The 17,678-nt window shown below is 37.3% G+C and overlaps 1 protein-coding gene across 1 annotated transcript in view; it reads right to left on the bottom strand.

Annotated features, from left to right (window-relative positions):
* Nucleotides 1-2,915: 2,915 nt before the first annotated feature.
* Nucleotides 2,916-17,678, bottom strand: part of BICC1 (BicC family RNA binding protein 1) — a 286,170-nt gene continuing 271,407 nt past the window's right edge. The window contains exons 18-21 of the mRNA XM_047071719.1: nt 14,607-14,763; nt 10,960-11,120; nt 8,250-8,349; nt 2,916-3,046 (exon numbers count right to left, since the gene is read on the bottom strand). Of these exons, the coding sequence (XP_046927675.1) occupies nt 2,916-3,046; nt 8,250-8,349; nt 10,960-11,120; nt 14,607-14,763 (549 nt within the window). The remainder of the gene's footprint in view (nt 3,047-8,249; nt 8,350-10,959; nt 11,121-14,606; nt 14,764-17,678) is intronic.

The following is a 17,678-nucleotide window of genomic DNA, read 5'->3' as shown; positions in this document are numbered from 1 at the left end:
AGGAGCTCCTCTCCTGATGGATGAGATTGTCACAGTGGTCAGATATTTGACTCTTTATAAAACAAAGAAGAACAATAATAAAATCTGTTCTGTAATCTTACTCTTTTTGTACATACGTATGGGTGGCCAGAGAAACAATGATCGATTACTGGTCCTGGACTCTCTGGCTAAAATAAAGTACCTTAGCTTCTGGTTGAAAATGAGGATAGTCAACGCAAAACAACAGGAGAGAAAATTCAAACTCAATTCTACTGCAGAAACATCTTTCAATTCTGCTGAAAATGGGGGGAAAAAAAGCTTTCTTAGAAAACAAAGACAGGCATAAGGTTTATGCATAAAGATTTTTTTTTCTAAAGAAAGACACATTTCATCTAGCAAGGGCAATACAAAGGGGTTATATAAATTTATTTTTCATATAACAATTGATTACTTTAGAAAAAATTCCCATTTTCAATGCTTAATTCCATCGCTCATTAAAAAAAATCACTAAAAGGACAAAAACCCACACAAAAATACAATCTGTATCTGTTCTCTATTTACAGATAACCAGTCACTATTAAGGCACAGATTGATTAAAAACTAACATTTATTCAAATAATCCAAATATTTTGTGCATCATATAACACTGACAACACCATAGACTGTAGTGTCATATTCCCTTCATTGCATCAAGAGAAAGTGAGAAAAGTAATTTCCAGTGTTTTTGTTTATTTTTAGCCACCCTATTTAATCTAGTTTAATTGGGACAGTTTTCTCTTTGGCATAGCATCAAAGCACTGTTCATAAAACCTGTATTGACTTAATACTGCAAATTCATTCTATCTTCCTCTATTGCAACTGCATGATAGAGAGCTTGGGAAAGAGCTCTAAATCATTAGGTTTTTTTTTTTTTTTGGAAGCTCTTATTAAGTAAAATTTAAGGCACTGAGTTGTTCAATAGGAAACAAATCTGAATTCCTACCCCGTGCTGAATGTGTGGCATGATGTGTTCATATAGCCATGTAAGGCAGGGAGCGACATGTTGCACAGGGTGATTCTGTTGTACTTGCAAAAGGAGCAACTTAGTTCTTATACTTAAGCACGTAAGATTTAGTTTAGAAATGGGCATCCCCTTGGTAATGTTGTAACTGACATAATTTTATGACAGGCCCATTATCTATACCTTCTAGGTTACCAATATTATTTTTTAAGGTGAAAATTTTTCTGTGTGCAAAACTTCTCTTCAACTCTTTTTCTTACTTTAATGGTAAGACTTAGTCATGGAAAAATGTCTGGTGAATCTGTCTGATCCCACATTTGTATGAAAGTCGTCAATTATGTACGCTTATGTAATGCCTTCTGCTGAGAATATACGACAGTGGTTTATGTCCATGGAGAAAGTCTTGAATACTGAACATAAATAAGTCATTACAGTACAGGTAATTCACAACATTTCCTATGGGAAAGTTTTCCAACAAATTAATACACTTGGAAATAATATTGCTTTGAAGAAAGGAGAGGCACTTGGCGATTTTCTTCATGGATTGAAAACCTTTCATTCATCTACAATAAGATGTCTGAAAAGACCTAAGAAACAATGTTGCCTGATTTCTTGGACTTTCACAGTATAAGATAGTAACAATGAGTCTAGCCACTTAGAAAACAGTCCTTTTTTTTTTTTCTTTTTTTTTTTTTTTTTTTACTTTTTGCTTTCCTTTGGAACTCAGCTGTTTTTATAAACTGTCACCCTGGAAACTTAAATAAAGCCTTTCTGTTCTCAACAAACACAAGTCTACTTCAAGCAGACAGATATGGTTTTAGAAAGTCCTGTGACCATATGGAGGACAGCTAATATGTACATGATAAGGATAGCAATTTATTTCTCCTCTTAATGGCAACAGTGCTGTCTTGTCAGATGATTATTTGTCTTTTTTAAATAAAGTGACAATCTAGGGCTCCAGTTATTGAATGCCGTCCATTCTCTACCATAAATCTCTAGTAGATATCAATTTAATCAGTTATGTACTGTATGCTTATAACATCTAAAAATAAAAGTTTGATATAAATAAGTGTCCTTTAGTGGCAGTATACTATAGAAGAGCCCTTTGCCTTCAGACAACCATTAAAATCATTTTAGCAATACAGGCAGCAGCTAAATATGATGACTGCAAAGGGTTAATATTGCAAAGTTCACTTGGTCTTTCTTTGCACCTGTTATGTGAAATAGGTTCATTGCTAATTGTTTCTAGGATGCTGACATCAATGAACAGAACTGGTCCAGAACCAAGTGGAGTCACTTGCATTTCCCAAAGTCACAGAATACTCAGCATAAAACTAATAATCCAGTACCATTTCAAATAAAAATTTTACAGTCAGAAAAATATGACTAAATCTGATTTGTACCAATACATCAGGTGACATGAAAATGAGAGAAAGAGGGATAATTTCCACAGGACAAGAAATTAGAAAGTGTAAAGTGCTGAAAGACCTCAATAATTATTTTAAAGCAGTACCAGAAAATTCCGTTTTGATTATTTTTTAAAATCCCCAAATGCCTAAACAAAACAAGCAAACAAAAGAACCTCTATGTTTTCTGGTATTCCAGATGTCAATTAATCCTTCATTTTAAGTAAAAAATCAGTGCATATGTTATTTAGGTAAATAAAAATAGGAAATAAAGCCCTACCCTCAAATTGCAAATTCTGTCCGATTGCCATTAAAAAAAAAGGCATCCAAGTGTGGCAGTCTGTATGATGACATAAGATCATCTCCTCTCTTTTCTTCCTTTTTGGCACAAAGTTCAGGTGTGAATAAGATGCTTTGGTCCTGATACCAGACACCCAGAGTACTGAGGACGGTGTGCAGTGAAGGCAGTTCACAGATCTCCTGTGTCCAACTCGACAGAGGTGGTGGTGTGTACCTGTAGGTACGTACTGCTACCAACGGCCACTGACGCTAGCAACATCTGAGTGATACTGACGGGGTAGCCTCCCACTTGCTCCGCCTTCCAGGAAAGAGGTGCGTGCAGTTGGTGGTTCAAAAAGCTTTCTTCGATTTTTATTCAGTTCTAGGAAGAAAAAGGGAGAATTGTTAGGAGATCAATGGAGAAGCTCAACGGGACATGGCAGTAGAGCTCAGAAAATGGTGACAGTAGGGTTTTGGAGGGGAAGTCAAATCTAGTGTCAAAAGGAAAAGTTTTAGTTGCTGGTCAAAACATTTCTGAAATTGCTAGAAGGTCTGATATTAAATACAGCATTTTGGTAGCAGGAGAACCAAGGACAGGAAATCATTTTTATTGCAGTTTGTAAACTATCTGGGAGATATGTCATTCTCAGAACCCTCTATACTCCAGATATACAAATTGAACAGTTTGAACTATCCCAAATGTCATTTCAGAGGCAAAGGGAGGGGCCCATCAAGCTGGTGAAAGGCATAAGAGAGAATGTATTACCAACGACACAGAAAATTATTATAGCTATTGAACTCATCCATGTGAAACACAGCCATCACTAGATTACTGAAGTCAGACATGAAAAGAAGACCTCACACACAAACAAGAAAATAATGGAGGAGCACGCTGAAGTGTTAAGCCACAGCCCAGTGGCTCCACTGATGCCTCTGCTCCTTGGGTCAGAAAGAGTTATATGAAGAAGTCTATCAGCAGCAGTTTTCTTTGAATATAATAATCAACTTAGTAAAAATACTAACAGTTGAATCCAAATTCTGAGGAAAAACTAAGATGCTTTATTTTAATTGTAAAGAAACCAGAGTACTTAGAAAAAAAGTTTACTTTGTCTTTTGTCAAATAGAAACTGTTAATCAGAAAGGTAGAAAATTAACAGAGGCAGTCCATCTTGTTTATCCCTATGCAACATCACGCCTCCCCACCCTCTACCACATACATTTACAAATCCTCAAATAAACCAATGTAACTCTTGCTAATAAAGAGAACTGTCAGACTCTGGATATTAGGGTTCTGACAGCCACCAAACGCAAGTATCAAATAATGGGATTATATAGTTGATGTGCTTAAAGTTGTCTTTTTTTTTTTTTTCTTGAGGGGGTGGAGCCAGTGGTTCAGCATGTGCATTTGCACAGTACTCAGAACTTTTTTAACCACACATACACACAATCTCCTTTTCCAATTCTGAGGTTGCATAAGCTATGGCTACATTAGTGCTGGAGCTGAAAACAACAGACTCAAGTTGCAGAGCAGTCACAGGTGGCTAAGGACAGCCATATGGCCAGAAGTGCACTTATCTCCTGAGTTCTGGAACATGAACCAACACCCTAACACTTCACCCCACTGCCTTCCAAAGTGTTAACATCTGCCCCATTGAGGTGATGCACGAGTGGAAATATCTCTCTTTTGTTCACAGTTAGGTCTTAGTGGAGAAGAAAAGTAAGTGATTTAGTAGCGATTGTAACAACAAGCACTTTACAATTTGTTTTGTCCTATTTAAGTCCTCCTTAAGGAATAAATGATATTACCATTCTCCATTTTAGACACGAAAACTGAGTTTTCAAAATAGACAAGAGTAACCTATCCACACAGCTGTCAAGTGACAGGCTGAAACTCTGCCTGCCTATGCAAATGCTGTGCTCTGGGCCCTGAGCTCCAGTGATCCATCCATCGAGTAGAAAAGACCAACCAAGGCATTAGGAATACAAATCTGAAAACTTGGTAGTTTCAGGTATGCCAGATAACAGAGCTGCACTTCATATTTTACTATACTAAATTTATTTTTTAAATAGAATAACATAGCTTTAAAACTCTGGAACAGCAAGGAAGGTTATCTTTATAAGATGCAGGCATGCTTATAGATGGCTATTGTTTCAAATTTCTGCAAAAACACTGTAGCAATGACATTCCTACTAAAAGCTGAACACATGTATTGTTTTTAAAAAACAAACAGAAATTCATAAATCAAGACAGAATTTAATATATTTAAAGGCAACTGTAGGAAAGTTAAGAATAAATGAATCCCATTAAGCACACAGCCTGTGAAAGTTTTATCCACCTTCTAGTAAGAAGACTGTCTTGGCCTTCATTTTCTCCTGAGAGAGTAATGCATGAATCAGGAGAACATTCCCATGCTATAGAGAAGGAATAGGAATGCATCTACCCTAGCACACTTAACATGCACAATTGAAGAAATTGGGCCACTGAAGACATACACATTTTTTAAAAAGACATTGAAAACTTTATTCTGAAAAGTCACATCAACTAGATTTTTGAGAGAATAAAATGATCATGAAGGAATTCGGCCATTCCCTAAAGATATAATTTCTAAGGTGTATATTTCCAAATGTGAAGCAGAGATAAATCTACTAGAGAGACTATCAAAGATCAAGTCCTACTGAAGAGACTTTATTTTTGTTGTTGTTTTTTACATTAAAAAGTAAACTCCCTCCTGATTTTTTTTCAAGTAAGCCTAAGAGATAGTTTGGGAAAATACCAACCTTTTTCTTTGAAATTCCAAGGTTCACACAATCCTGGCAGCTCTCAGGATCTTGTTGCGGGTCTGAACAGAGTCACAAACTAAAAGAATAGGTCGGGAAATGTTAGATCTACCTGAGGCCGTGGTGGGAAGCTTGTCAATAGGATGTTAAAGTTCCTTTTACTTTGTCCCTGTACAATTTAGTTAATCACTCACTAAAATACTGAGAAAAATCAAAGAATTTTCAAAAAAAATCACAGATTTGAAAAAAAAGATTTTTTTCTCTGATCCATCTATACTAGAGATAAATCTCATCTCCTTCTATGACATTAAAAGAAATGTCTTCTGGCCCAAGATTAAAAACAGAATAAAACCTATACTGAAGGAACAACCCTGATCACAGATTAAAAATCTATAAAATTTTTAAAAGGAATTTTGAACAAACTCTGTACCTAACCAAACTATGTAACCACAAGACAAACGTGAGTAAAAGCTGCCCAGCTACCCTGCATCCACCCCTGGAAATGAATTTTCTGAGACTAGAAATGGATGCCTTTGTGGTCAGATGAGCTGAACTGGAAAAAGAAGGCTTTTGATGAAGGGTTTCTCAATAAAAACTTATTACTTGCAGAGAAAACAATTTACCAGGTTCAAACAGATGCACTCAACAAAGTAAGGCAAAATCATCCTTAAAATAATCAAGTACTTCACACTGTGCAGAACATTCATAAGACATCTATTCAAAGCCTCTAATTCCCTTTAAAAGCAAGAAGACCTGTGAATCCCATTGAGAGAGGTGGTCTAAAGAAATAGTATGTAATCTCAACAGAACCACACAGAGGATGACTGGAGTAAAAAAAAATTTTTAAAGAAGCTTCAAAACCCCTCCTTTCCAACTCTACTCCCCCAAACCCACCTGAAATACATCACAAATGTGTTCCAGAATAAAGATCCTGATGATTTAAAGAGATCTGCCTGTTGCTGGAGGCTTTACAAAGTTTGGGTGCACAAAGAAAGAATTTTCATTATACGGTCTCTGACATTCCATAAATCTCTAATGAAAAATTACCAAATTCTAGAACAGATACTTTCCCAGTATAAATGTGTTGGCCCACAAGCATATTTTAACACTACAGGCTTGGTGATTATGTGAGTTAATTAAATTTCAAATAGTTATTTTTTTAATTAATAAAAGAATGTGAACATATACAAAGTTAATTTGGGTCTAGAAATAGCCCTTTAAGGCTGAGTTATAAACAAGTTGAAAACTATCCTATTGCTAGAGGTAGTAAAAAAAGAAAGAACAAGAGAATATACTGCTAATAACCATACACTGTTAAAACTGTAGTTTATTTCCACTACATCTGATGACATACCATGGGGAAGGACAGACCTCAGAAATGGAAGGTAACCTTACACAATCATCTATTCCAATCCACCTTAATGCTTAAGAAACCAAAACCAAAAGAGGTTTGGAAACTCACCCAAGGACTAATGACTTGGCAGAGGAAAGCCCATATCTCTTTATCTGAATACAGTGCTCTTTCCACTCTACCAAGCTGATCTTATTAACAAGAAAAAGCATCTTCCCTGTGGAGTTCCATTAATGCAACCACTTGGTTGGAAGAAGGATGGAAGAAGACTCATCAAACTGATGCGTGTAGAACTCTATCCATGAAGGAGCCTAACAGGCTGCCCAATGGCTGAATTTCCACCCTTATTTCAAAGCTGTTCTGCTTATATCTGCTTTAGGTATTAGGTCTATATATAAGATTTTCTCGTGGAGTTGGGAGGGGGATGCAATCTCCTGCTAAAATAAAATGGAAAACCAGTGGTTTCCATTTTATTTGCTGATCTGATTAGTGAATATTGTTTGGAAAGGATTTGCACTTGGTTAGATGCCACTGTTGGCTTCACAAAGGCATAGCCTGCAAAATCAATGTTTTGAAAAGGCAAAGTCATTTTCCCACCACACCTGACACTTGGCTTCTGCCCTTGGTGTCTCTGTCTTTTTGAGAAACTGGTACATATATAACATTGACATTAATGAACTTTATCAGAACTTCTTCAAAAAGTAACCTCATTTTTTGCCCCTAAAATTTCTGTCATATTTTTCTATATACCATTTGGAAGTACATGGTTATGTACTTATCATGCAGCTCAATTCCTCATAAATGGAAGATACCCAGTAAATATACATAAAGCATTTTCTAATACCTAGAATATGCAATAAGTGCACCAAAAAAAGTGGTCTGGGACATTATTTTCCTTCATTATTTTCCTTCATTCTGTGACTACATTCAGGATTCCATACCTTTCTGTGTCTCACAAATTCTATTAAAAGTTTGGGAAAAACTTAAAAGCATTAAGACAATACTACTAGATTCCAGCTATACCAAGGATCATTCTTTCTCTGGTGCAATTATCTTAGTTGGTATGCAAGGATACATGCATTTGAAACATGACAGCCAATCCAGAATAATTATTCACTAGTCCAATCATACTTGCTTAACACAACCACAGAAAGGAGAATTCAACTTCTCCCCCATTCTTATGTTCTGCAAAGGGCAACTTTGATTCGGTCTTTCTGAAGAGATCTGTTTTAAAGAACGACATTGTCAAGGCAGGTTTTCAGGCAATGCCTTGAGGAAGGAGTAGGGATGTTCTAGGCATTTGTCACAATGTTAGTGGGAAAACACTCTAGAACCACAACCACAAGGTGCCAGCATAGTAAGCAAGTGGTTGATGGACAGAACCAGCCCCAGTGGCTGAGGCTACTAGCAGAGGTTATTCAGATTTTAAAATAGGACTATGAGCATTTATATTCACCTGAGATTGCAAGCAGCATTTTCCTCCTGGCACCAAAAGTCGTAATTCCCAGCTCCTTCAGATCCTGATCTGTGAGAGTGAGGAATGTCTGCAGATCGATCTGTGGGTGAAAAAGTAATGTATAACCAATATATTAAGTACTTATTTTTGTGCATTAAAAGTTCAACTCATTACTACACATATTTCATTTTCTAATTATGCTCTGCCTACTTCCAAAAAGGAATGATGGTGTCACAAATCTAGGGGACAAGAGACAAATAAAGGTGGTGAAATGAAAGTAATGATTCTAGTAGGAGACTTAGTCTAAGCCAGTTATTTATTGCAGTTGAGATTAAAACGTTAGGTCTTAGCATCCTGACAGCCAGAGCAAAAAGGGAAACACAAATTCCACAGGTTTTGTGAACTGATAAAAGAATACATGCCTGTCCAGAAGATAGAAAACACTTCTTGGCTTTGGATTCTGAATTAAGTGTAGTTCTATAAAAAGAAACTGAATAATACCATAAATGCTATCCTCCATTGTGTTCTACATAAGAATGGTAGAAGAATTCCCAGACTACATCAGACCCGTGATTCACTTGGCTCGGTCTAACATGTTATCTCTGAAAGTGGCCTACAAGTATATATTGGTATATAATTGCACACTCTGGCATCAGCAACAAATTGTGAAGGGAGGAAGACCAAGGATCCTACCCTTCCTTTGAAGAAAGGTAATAGGCTCTGAAGCCAGAGAGATTTGGCTCTCTATTCTGCCTCTGCTGTTACTAGTTGTGGGCACTCAGGGCTGACATACTGCACGCTGCAGGGCTGTAGTGGGCATGAAGTATGATCGCAGAGATAAAGCAGTGGGCTCACCACAGTGGTGAATAACTGGCAGTTATGGTTAGTAATTATGTATTTAGACATATCATCTGTGAAAGCGGCTAAACAAATCTTCAACCTGCTTATAGTAAACTAAATCCCACAAGCTCACTTAATAAATTCTTTTTAAGTCGTATTTGAGTATTAGAGAATATCCTACATGAAGGAAACAGAACCGAATTTATACTTTTCATTCAAATGATACAGAAATTAATTTGAGATTTTCTGTTTTCATTTTGGAAAGTACATCCAGGTCTTGGAAAACCTTTTCATTTATCATTTCTAAAGATATGCTTTTAGAAATTCTATTAAATATATATTCTTTATTTTAGGGATCCCCTCTTTTAAAGTGCCAGAGATGAAATATTTTGGGTTTAGTGGGCCATACTATCTCTGTTGCAACTATTTGACACTGCTGTTTTAGCTCAAAAACAGCCATAGACAATATGACAATATGTAAATGAATGTGTGGCTGTGTTTCAATAAAACTTTATTAACAAAGGCAGGTGTGCAGGCTACAGTTTGCTGACCTCTGCTGTAGTGAATAAATATTAGATAAAGGCAGTCTGGCTTTATATTATGTTTTCTTCCTTCTTAGATTAATTCAATAAGAAGTACATTTAATATATTTCTATGCTTCTTCAAATAAGAAATAAATATAAATTTTAAAAAATCCAGAATATCACTGAATAACACCCAGTCTTTTACTTCAAAACCTTCTTTTTCTGGACTAATTAAAATACTTCTGTCCTTGAGCTTCTCGATCAGCTACACTTGTCTAACCAGCAAAGCTAAATACGTAAATGAAATTTTTTAACACACTGATGAGTGCAACTTAGAAAATCCTCAGTTAAATGAACACTAATTCAGATTTCGGGAAAAGACAATGAAATCAATACGCTGAAATCCAACACACAGATGACAACCTTTTTTTGTGTTTGGTGTTAAAAAACAAAGTTCAACAATTACACTTAATAAGTTATTGAACCATGGGCAATACATTAAATTTATGATACAAAGGCCTAACGTTAGATTCTTTTTGAGAGATACATGCTTGGGAATTATGGATTTAATCAGATGTTCTCTAACATGAAATAAGCCAAACTGGAATGAAACTTAAAAACCATGTCTGGACTTGAAAAATACATACATTTATTGAAGTGTTCTAATTTTATGTTGCACTGGGTTAGCTATGCCCTAGCAATAATGACAGCATTATTAGAAAGAATCGTGTTCAGGGCTCTTCTCTTTAAGTCAGTGCATAATAATTTGGCTGATCAGTTTGGTCAAAATCCATGGTAGTGATGTTTCAGAAAACATCTTATTTCTGTCTCAGTTCAGGCAAAACCCAAACAGTAAATTAATGAATAAATTAACATATATAAAAAGCACATTCTATTTTGTGAGAACAGATTCGGTAACATGACTAGGATGGGGTAAAAAAAAAACAACGGATATTTATTTCAGATGCTGTTATTTAAGAACCACAAATAAAGATAATATGGATTAAACAGTGAAATAATCTTAAATACAGACTTTGCTGTTAGGGGAGTCGTGAATCAAACGTTCCCATGAATCAATACACCGATTGGGTATTTTAGCTAAAACTAGTGGAGGTGTGTTTTTGGAAACACAATTTTCTATATTTCTGCTAACCTGTGTTTACTAGTTGCACTAAATAAATAAGAAATGAGATGACATTTTTCTTAGCAGTGGAAACAAGTTATGAGGCTTTAATAAGTGCTCAGTGAAAGCACAGCCATAGGTCAGTAAGCCATTTCATTCTAGAAGTACTCATACATACAACCAAAACAAAGATGCCCAGGAAAGTAAATAAATAATGACTGACCTCTTGTTGCTGGAAGACATCTGTGTATTTGCCCAGGCCCAGTTTGCTAAAGAGCTCAGGGAGGTCAGAGCCTTTGAAAGAGCTGTTCAAGTTACAGCCATTGCTTCCTGTCAGTGAAGAAATGCAGTCCATATAATTGCTACTGCTGAGATAGTGCTCCGCTGAAAGACAAAGGAGAGGCAGGCTTCAAGTGAAAATGCCCAGAGACAACACGGTTTAATTAAAAATTTTAATCACTCAAATATTTTAGATTTCACTGTTGGACTGAATAGAGCAGTAATTGCAGAAATACTGTAATTCCTTACTGAAACATTGGCTTTTCATTAATGAAATGCTGGTTATTGCTTTAGAGAGGCTCTTGCCATTAAAATGTTACACTTGGGAGGCAGCAATTCACCAACAGTGCCTCTGTAGTTAATAATCATTAATCATATTCTCCTGAGCATTCAGAAACATTTGCTCTTCATAATTGATATGAATTAAATGAGAAACTGGAAGAAAGATCCCCAGGATACAATAAAGGTATGGGAAGTTACTGTGAGTCCAGGCTCCTTTTGGAAAGCAGGATAGCCCTCTGTGTCCACACTTGTGTTTTCCTGTGGTCAAAGGAATTGCAGGATATTGCAACGTGTAAATCTCATCCCTTACAAAAATATAATTAGGCAGTGAGTTCACAAAACAGAGTGCTTCCAAAATTAAGAGCAAATGCAAAGTTTAAGAATGGCGCTGGAGTTTCTGGATGACAGAAATGAATCTGTCTACTGAAAAAAATTCTAAGACAGCAAAACTAGACTTAACCTTGGCTCCGCCATTGATTTGGCGGGCAAAGATTTCTCCACATTGTCTGTGGTGCTCAGACCCAATAACACTCATTGCTGGGTGATGGACTGGTGAGTCATACCAAGTACTTGACCAAATATTGAATATTTGAAACACTCTCCCAGAGCTGCTTTGGAGAGCCCAGTAGAGCCCTGCAGCTGTCCCTACTTCCCTGACCAACAACTAGCTCTTATCCATGTGGGAATTCTTCCCCTTATACCAAAGATGCAGCTGCAGGAATGATTCCAAGGTTGATGAGGGCAGAGGATGCTCACCTAGCTAATCAGATACATCTTATCTCCTCCGGCCAATGCATTCTCCAGATCTAAGAATCCTGTTCTAGATTGTTTTGTTTGCCACTAATCACCTTCTCTGGTCATTTCATTTCCCAAATGACAGTACATATACTTTCTATATTTCAAGTGGAAGGAATTTCCTGATCAAGTTTCTCTTTCTCTTAAAAATAGGTGTTTTAGTGGTGCCTGGCTGGCTCAGTCTGTGCACCATGCAACTCTTGATCTCTGGGTAGAATTCAAGCCCCACATTTGGTGTGGAGCCTACCTAAAATAAAAATTTAAGGGATGCCTGAGTGGCTCAGTCAGTTAAGCATAGGACTTTGGCTCAGGTCATTATCTGGCAGTTTGTGGAGCCCCCAGGTCAGGCTGTCTGCACAGTGCCTGTCAGCACAGAGCCCGCTTCAGATCTTCTGTCTCCCTCTCACTCTGTCCCTCCCCTATTCACGCTCTATCTCTCTCCTTCAAAAATAATAAAAAAAATAATAGAAACAAAAATGTAAAAATATACATTAAAAAACAGATGTTTTATCTTTTGTGGGGAGAAAGTGTAGATGAAAGAACCTAGGACCAAGCCCTGGAGCGTTCCACCATTTAAAGGGAAGACCCAAAGTCATCAACCCAGTGAGGTATTGGCTCGAGGTTGACACAAAGCAAGAATGCAAAGAGCACATGGGAGTAACCACTGGAGTTGACAAGATGAAGGCTACTGAAAGGCTAACCATATAATTTACTGTTTAAACAATAAATTTACTTACTTGGAGAACAGAAGAGGGAGTTACTGAGAATCACAATGGTACAACTCCTGTTAACAGGCTCTGAGAAAAACCTAGACATTGCTAACTTTGAAAAGGATGTCATGAAAAATCATCTACAACTGTGGTCTTCAATACAGTAACCACTGGCCACATGTGGCTACTGAATGCCTGAAATGTGGGTAGTGGGAATTGAAATGTTCTGCAAGATTATAAGATCTATTTGTACCAGATTTTAAAAACTTAGTACAAAAAAGAATGTAAAATATCTCATAAAAATGTCTTTACATTGATTACATGTTTAAATAATATTTTACATATGTTGGGTTAAGCAAATATGTTAGTAAAACTGGGAAAAAAACAGAGGTTTCAAAATTAAATGTTCTTAGTGATATTTATTATGACACATAATTTCCCTTATATTTCTTTTTATCATAACTATTTATAGTTTTTATAATCTCTTTTAAACTCCTTATGTTTTTAAAGCATCTCACAAAAGCCAAACACCTGTTTTTCCTTAATCATTCCTTTTTATTAATGAGTTCCCTATCTTAACTCTCATCCTGAACTTCAATGCAGCTAAGTTGTACAATTTTAATTATCCAGTGTTAAGTGAAGGGAAAGGAGATAAAGACTGAAAAAGAAGCACAAAACGAATTTATATTGAGCCACAGAACAGAGCTCATTTTCCACCCCTAGATCTGCACCTGGCACCAGCCTGCCTCACAGCTCCATGCTCTTGTCAGTGGTGAGGTGCCCTGCCCACACAAGTTTCCTGGCTACTACTGATAATACACTTGGAATGTGTTTTTTTTTTTTTAGAGCTGGCTGACACCATGACTGGCCTTTTCAAATCGGAGACTCTTGATAAAATGGCCAACCTAATTGATGGCAACAACTGACTGTTACTGAGTGTCCACTACACTCACTTAGATTGCCTTTCTTCAAGTATTCTTCAAATACTCCAAACTATGTTTCAGGATCCCAAATTCATCAAAAACCCTGAAAAAGGCCATTAGGGGAATATCTTGTGATTACTATTGTCAATTCTTGTCTGCTTACCTATTTATACAGCCCAGAAGTGTGAGAGCTGTTACAGACAAAACCAATACACGCATGCTGAGTCTTCACCACATTTGTTCAAAGCCAGAACCTGTATGCTTTAAACTTTTTCTTCCTATTTATGCCAACCTGGCTACATATTGTCATTTTAAAAAATTAAAACTTGCTCTTCACCTTTAGTAGCTACCCACTGGGCAGACTTTATTTTCCAAGATGCTAATTTGATCTCATTTGGCTCAACTCCTTTACATCCCTGTCTTTTCCTTATCATCTGGATGTTTGTGGGAGCATGACTCATCCATACATTCACTCAACAAACATTTACTGAGTGCCTATCTGTGTCAGGACTGCTAGATATTTGGGAATAAATAACAAATAAGCCTCTGCCTAACAATACTCGGCACACGGGCAGTTTGTAAGTTCTTACTGAATGGATAACTATGGTTCCTAGCTTGTAGAACTCAAATTATCCACAGGTATAACAAGAATGAGTGTAACAAGTGCTAAGTGAAAGCACAGACAAAACGCAGTGGAAACAGAGAACTCCACCATCTGCTTCACCTGGAAAAATAAGGAAGGCTTCATAGAGAAGGTGGCATGTGATGCCAAATACTTGAAGGCATGGGGTTCAGAGTTTATATTTGAGCATCACCCTAAATCAAATGGACAAATTCCAGACTGATTACATCTAAAAGTATGATGAAAAGTCAAAGCTCACTTGATTTGTTCTGTTTACGTTTGGGGCTGCCAATAGAAGCGGCAAATTCACTAGGACTTGTGGGTCCTATTCCATTTCGGTCTCTCCAGTTATCAGATTCACCTCCACTTCCCAAGTGTTCACGACTGTTGGACCTCGAGAGGGACACTGATGAACCCTGTAGACAATCAAAGGCAGATGAGGAAATATTTAATAAGGCAGGTGTCCTGAGCTTTGAGGAGAAAAGAATGCACGTTACACCACCACCATTTACTTCTATTGTTCACCACTGCTGATTCTCAGGAAGAGGCCATGCCATCTGTCTATAGGCCTTCTATCCTCCAGCCACCAAGGACACCTGGTAATATACACAGTATTCATTCACTCCTCCTTCATTATGAGAGCCCCCAGCACAAAGACTGAGTCCTATAAGATTTGGAGCAATGGATACTGAGATTCCTCCCTATTATAGAGAACCACACAGTAAGTCTTCCATCTGGTAAAGCAGAGATTCTCTGCCCTGTATCACCTAAAAAGGACACATGGGAGGGGGTGTGCCTAGACCTAATGCTCTAACAAGAATATAGCTCCCAGGCTACTAGAGTCAGAGTGGAGAGAGGGTTGGCATTTCTTCCGTGTTACCCTCATCCAAACAATTATATGGTCTTTCTAATAAATTACAAATACCTGGAAATATTTTTAATTCCCCCAAATAAAAATTTAAAAGATCTCAAAGTTTGAACTGATTTGCATTTATTTATTCATTTAGTTAACCAAAGGCAATCTATTTTGTACTATATCTAGAGTTTTGAATTCAGGATTCCCCGGTTTTCAAAGTACCCTGTTTGTTAGATAAATTAAATTCTAATTAGTATATGTGCTGCCAAAGTGAGCACTGTTTGTTGGGGAATTCTAAGAGGATCTTTCACAATTCCATAAATTCACTTCACTCAGTCTCATAGCAGCGTAACCACAACTGGCCATGTCCTCCTTTTTTTTTTCTTCATCTCTGGCCATGCCCTCCTTTAACACCCTTTTCTTCAAGCACTCCCCATGTGTTCTGCCCACTTCCTGTAGCCTTGCAGGATCCTCCTCCACTTTTCCACTCCAAATATCACATTATCCTGGGGCTGGCCCTAACATGCCTTCTTGTCTCTCTCTACACTTGCTCATTAAATAATCTCAACCTCTTTCAGAGCTTAATGACAACCATGACTTTCAACGTTTTACTTCCAGATTTGACTTTTCTGTTGAAATTTATAATTGTGGAATTGCCTTGTAGGCATTTTAAACTTGGAATGCTTGAAATTTAATTGTTGATGACCCATTCCCACCAGCTAAACCCACACACACTCCTGCCCCAGAATTCCTACATCTCACCCAGTTGCTCAAGCCGAACTTCTGAGTCATCTTCATTCCTCCTTCCCCCCACCACAAACAATTCATCAGCAAATTCTATAATCTCTTAACATACCCCAAATTTACCTTCTTCTTGCCATCTCCACAACTGTAGCCAATAGCCAGCCTCCTTATGAACCTTTTATTCTATTCTTGCCTCCCACCCCAATATCCATTATCCAGAAAGCAACTAGGCTGATTTTTTAAAAGCAAATTAGAACAAATGATACCTTCTGTGTAAAGTCTGATAATGCTTTTCCAGTACTTTGTCATGGGCTAAGATGCTCCCTAGCTGATCCTCTGCCTCTCTAACTCTGTCTTCCCTTCCCACTGCCCTTCTCACCCAACTTCTGCTCCATGAACTTACCAGCTGGTTCTGACTTCAGGATGATTATGCCAGGATGATCAAAGCCTATTACTGTTTCCCTAGATCTTCACAAAGCTGACCCTTTCCTGTCATCTAGGTCTTAGCTTGAATGCCATCTGCTCATTAAGGCCTGCTATGACTACCCACTCTAAAGCAGGCTCTGTTGCTTATTTATCAGGGACTTTTATTACCTAATGGCTTCTTGTTTGTTTTGTATCTCTCTGTACCTAACAAAAAGAAAGTTCTATCCATGAAACCAAGAACCTGTATTTAAGCACTGTATCCCTCAAATTGTGTCTGGAACACAGAAAATGCTCCATAAATATTTGCGGAATTACTGAATCTAGAGATACCTACCTTTTTATACATCTATGAAGAATTCTAACTCCCTTTGCTATGGGATGCCCTTTGTTGACTTTTGGGAAGGGGCAGAGGGAAGGAAAGCTCCTGAGACCAAAGAATGGTGTTTTCAGTTAAAACTATCTTTAACATCATACTTCAACCAAAATGAATCCAATGTAGCAAGGGAAATAAGAACATGCTCAAAACTGGCAATTACCAGAACGTCAATGAGATCATTATTATAGTATTTATATGTATATTTAAAGTTCTACATCTAAACTCTTTGAGTATTAAAAAAAAACACTCATCTAAGATCTAAGCTGACTTAATGCACACAGCTATATCAGATCTGGCTAAACATGGTGATTTCTAAAACCATTAAGTAAAACGTTCTCTTGTGATACCTACTAGTTCATGATCTACTCACTAATCCAAAGTGTCACAAAGCACAGCTCATCTCCATTCTTGGATTTGTAAAACTGAAAATAATCAGACAACTTCATTACTCTTAGTGGTGGAGAAATTAAAAATCATCTTTGATTCTCAAGGCATGGTTTTTTTTGGCTTTAGAGAACATGTAGCAGAGATGAGTGGCACATAGAAAAGGAAAATCCCAGAGCTTTTGTAGATCTGTTGATGTTACAGAGATAATGCAGGCCAAAGCAGCCTTTTGTTCCACCTTTCATGTCTCAGTATATGACCAAGTGGATTGGGTCATATTTTTGAGTAGTGGAAAAAAAAAATGCCTCAAGCTGCCTGCTTCTTATCTAAAGGAGCTCTTTGGAACAGGCTCATTTCTCAAAGCTGCCCTCAAACTGGAAACAACTGCTTAAGTCTAGCTTCTCAGAAATCTGAATAAGAAGCTCAGAGCATCAACTTCTTGCCTCAAGCAAGCTTCCTAGAGCAGGAAATTCCATGAGCCTTGATCCCTGGCCCATACCCATCAGAACCTACTGGCTAAACAAACATGCTTCTCCTCATAGATC

This window comes from Lynx rufus, unplaced genomic scaffold, assembly GCF_022079265.1.
Source record: "Lynx rufus isolate CCGP_SWC_20201006 ecotype Redwood Valley unplaced genomic scaffold, mLynRuf1.p SCAF_11, whole genome shotgun sequence".
Classification (NCBI taxonomy): Eukaryota; Metazoa; Chordata; class Mammalia; order Carnivora; family Felidae; genus Lynx; species Lynx rufus.
Note: the sequence above shows the minus strand (reverse complement) of the source record. Positions and strands in the feature narration are given on the sequence as shown.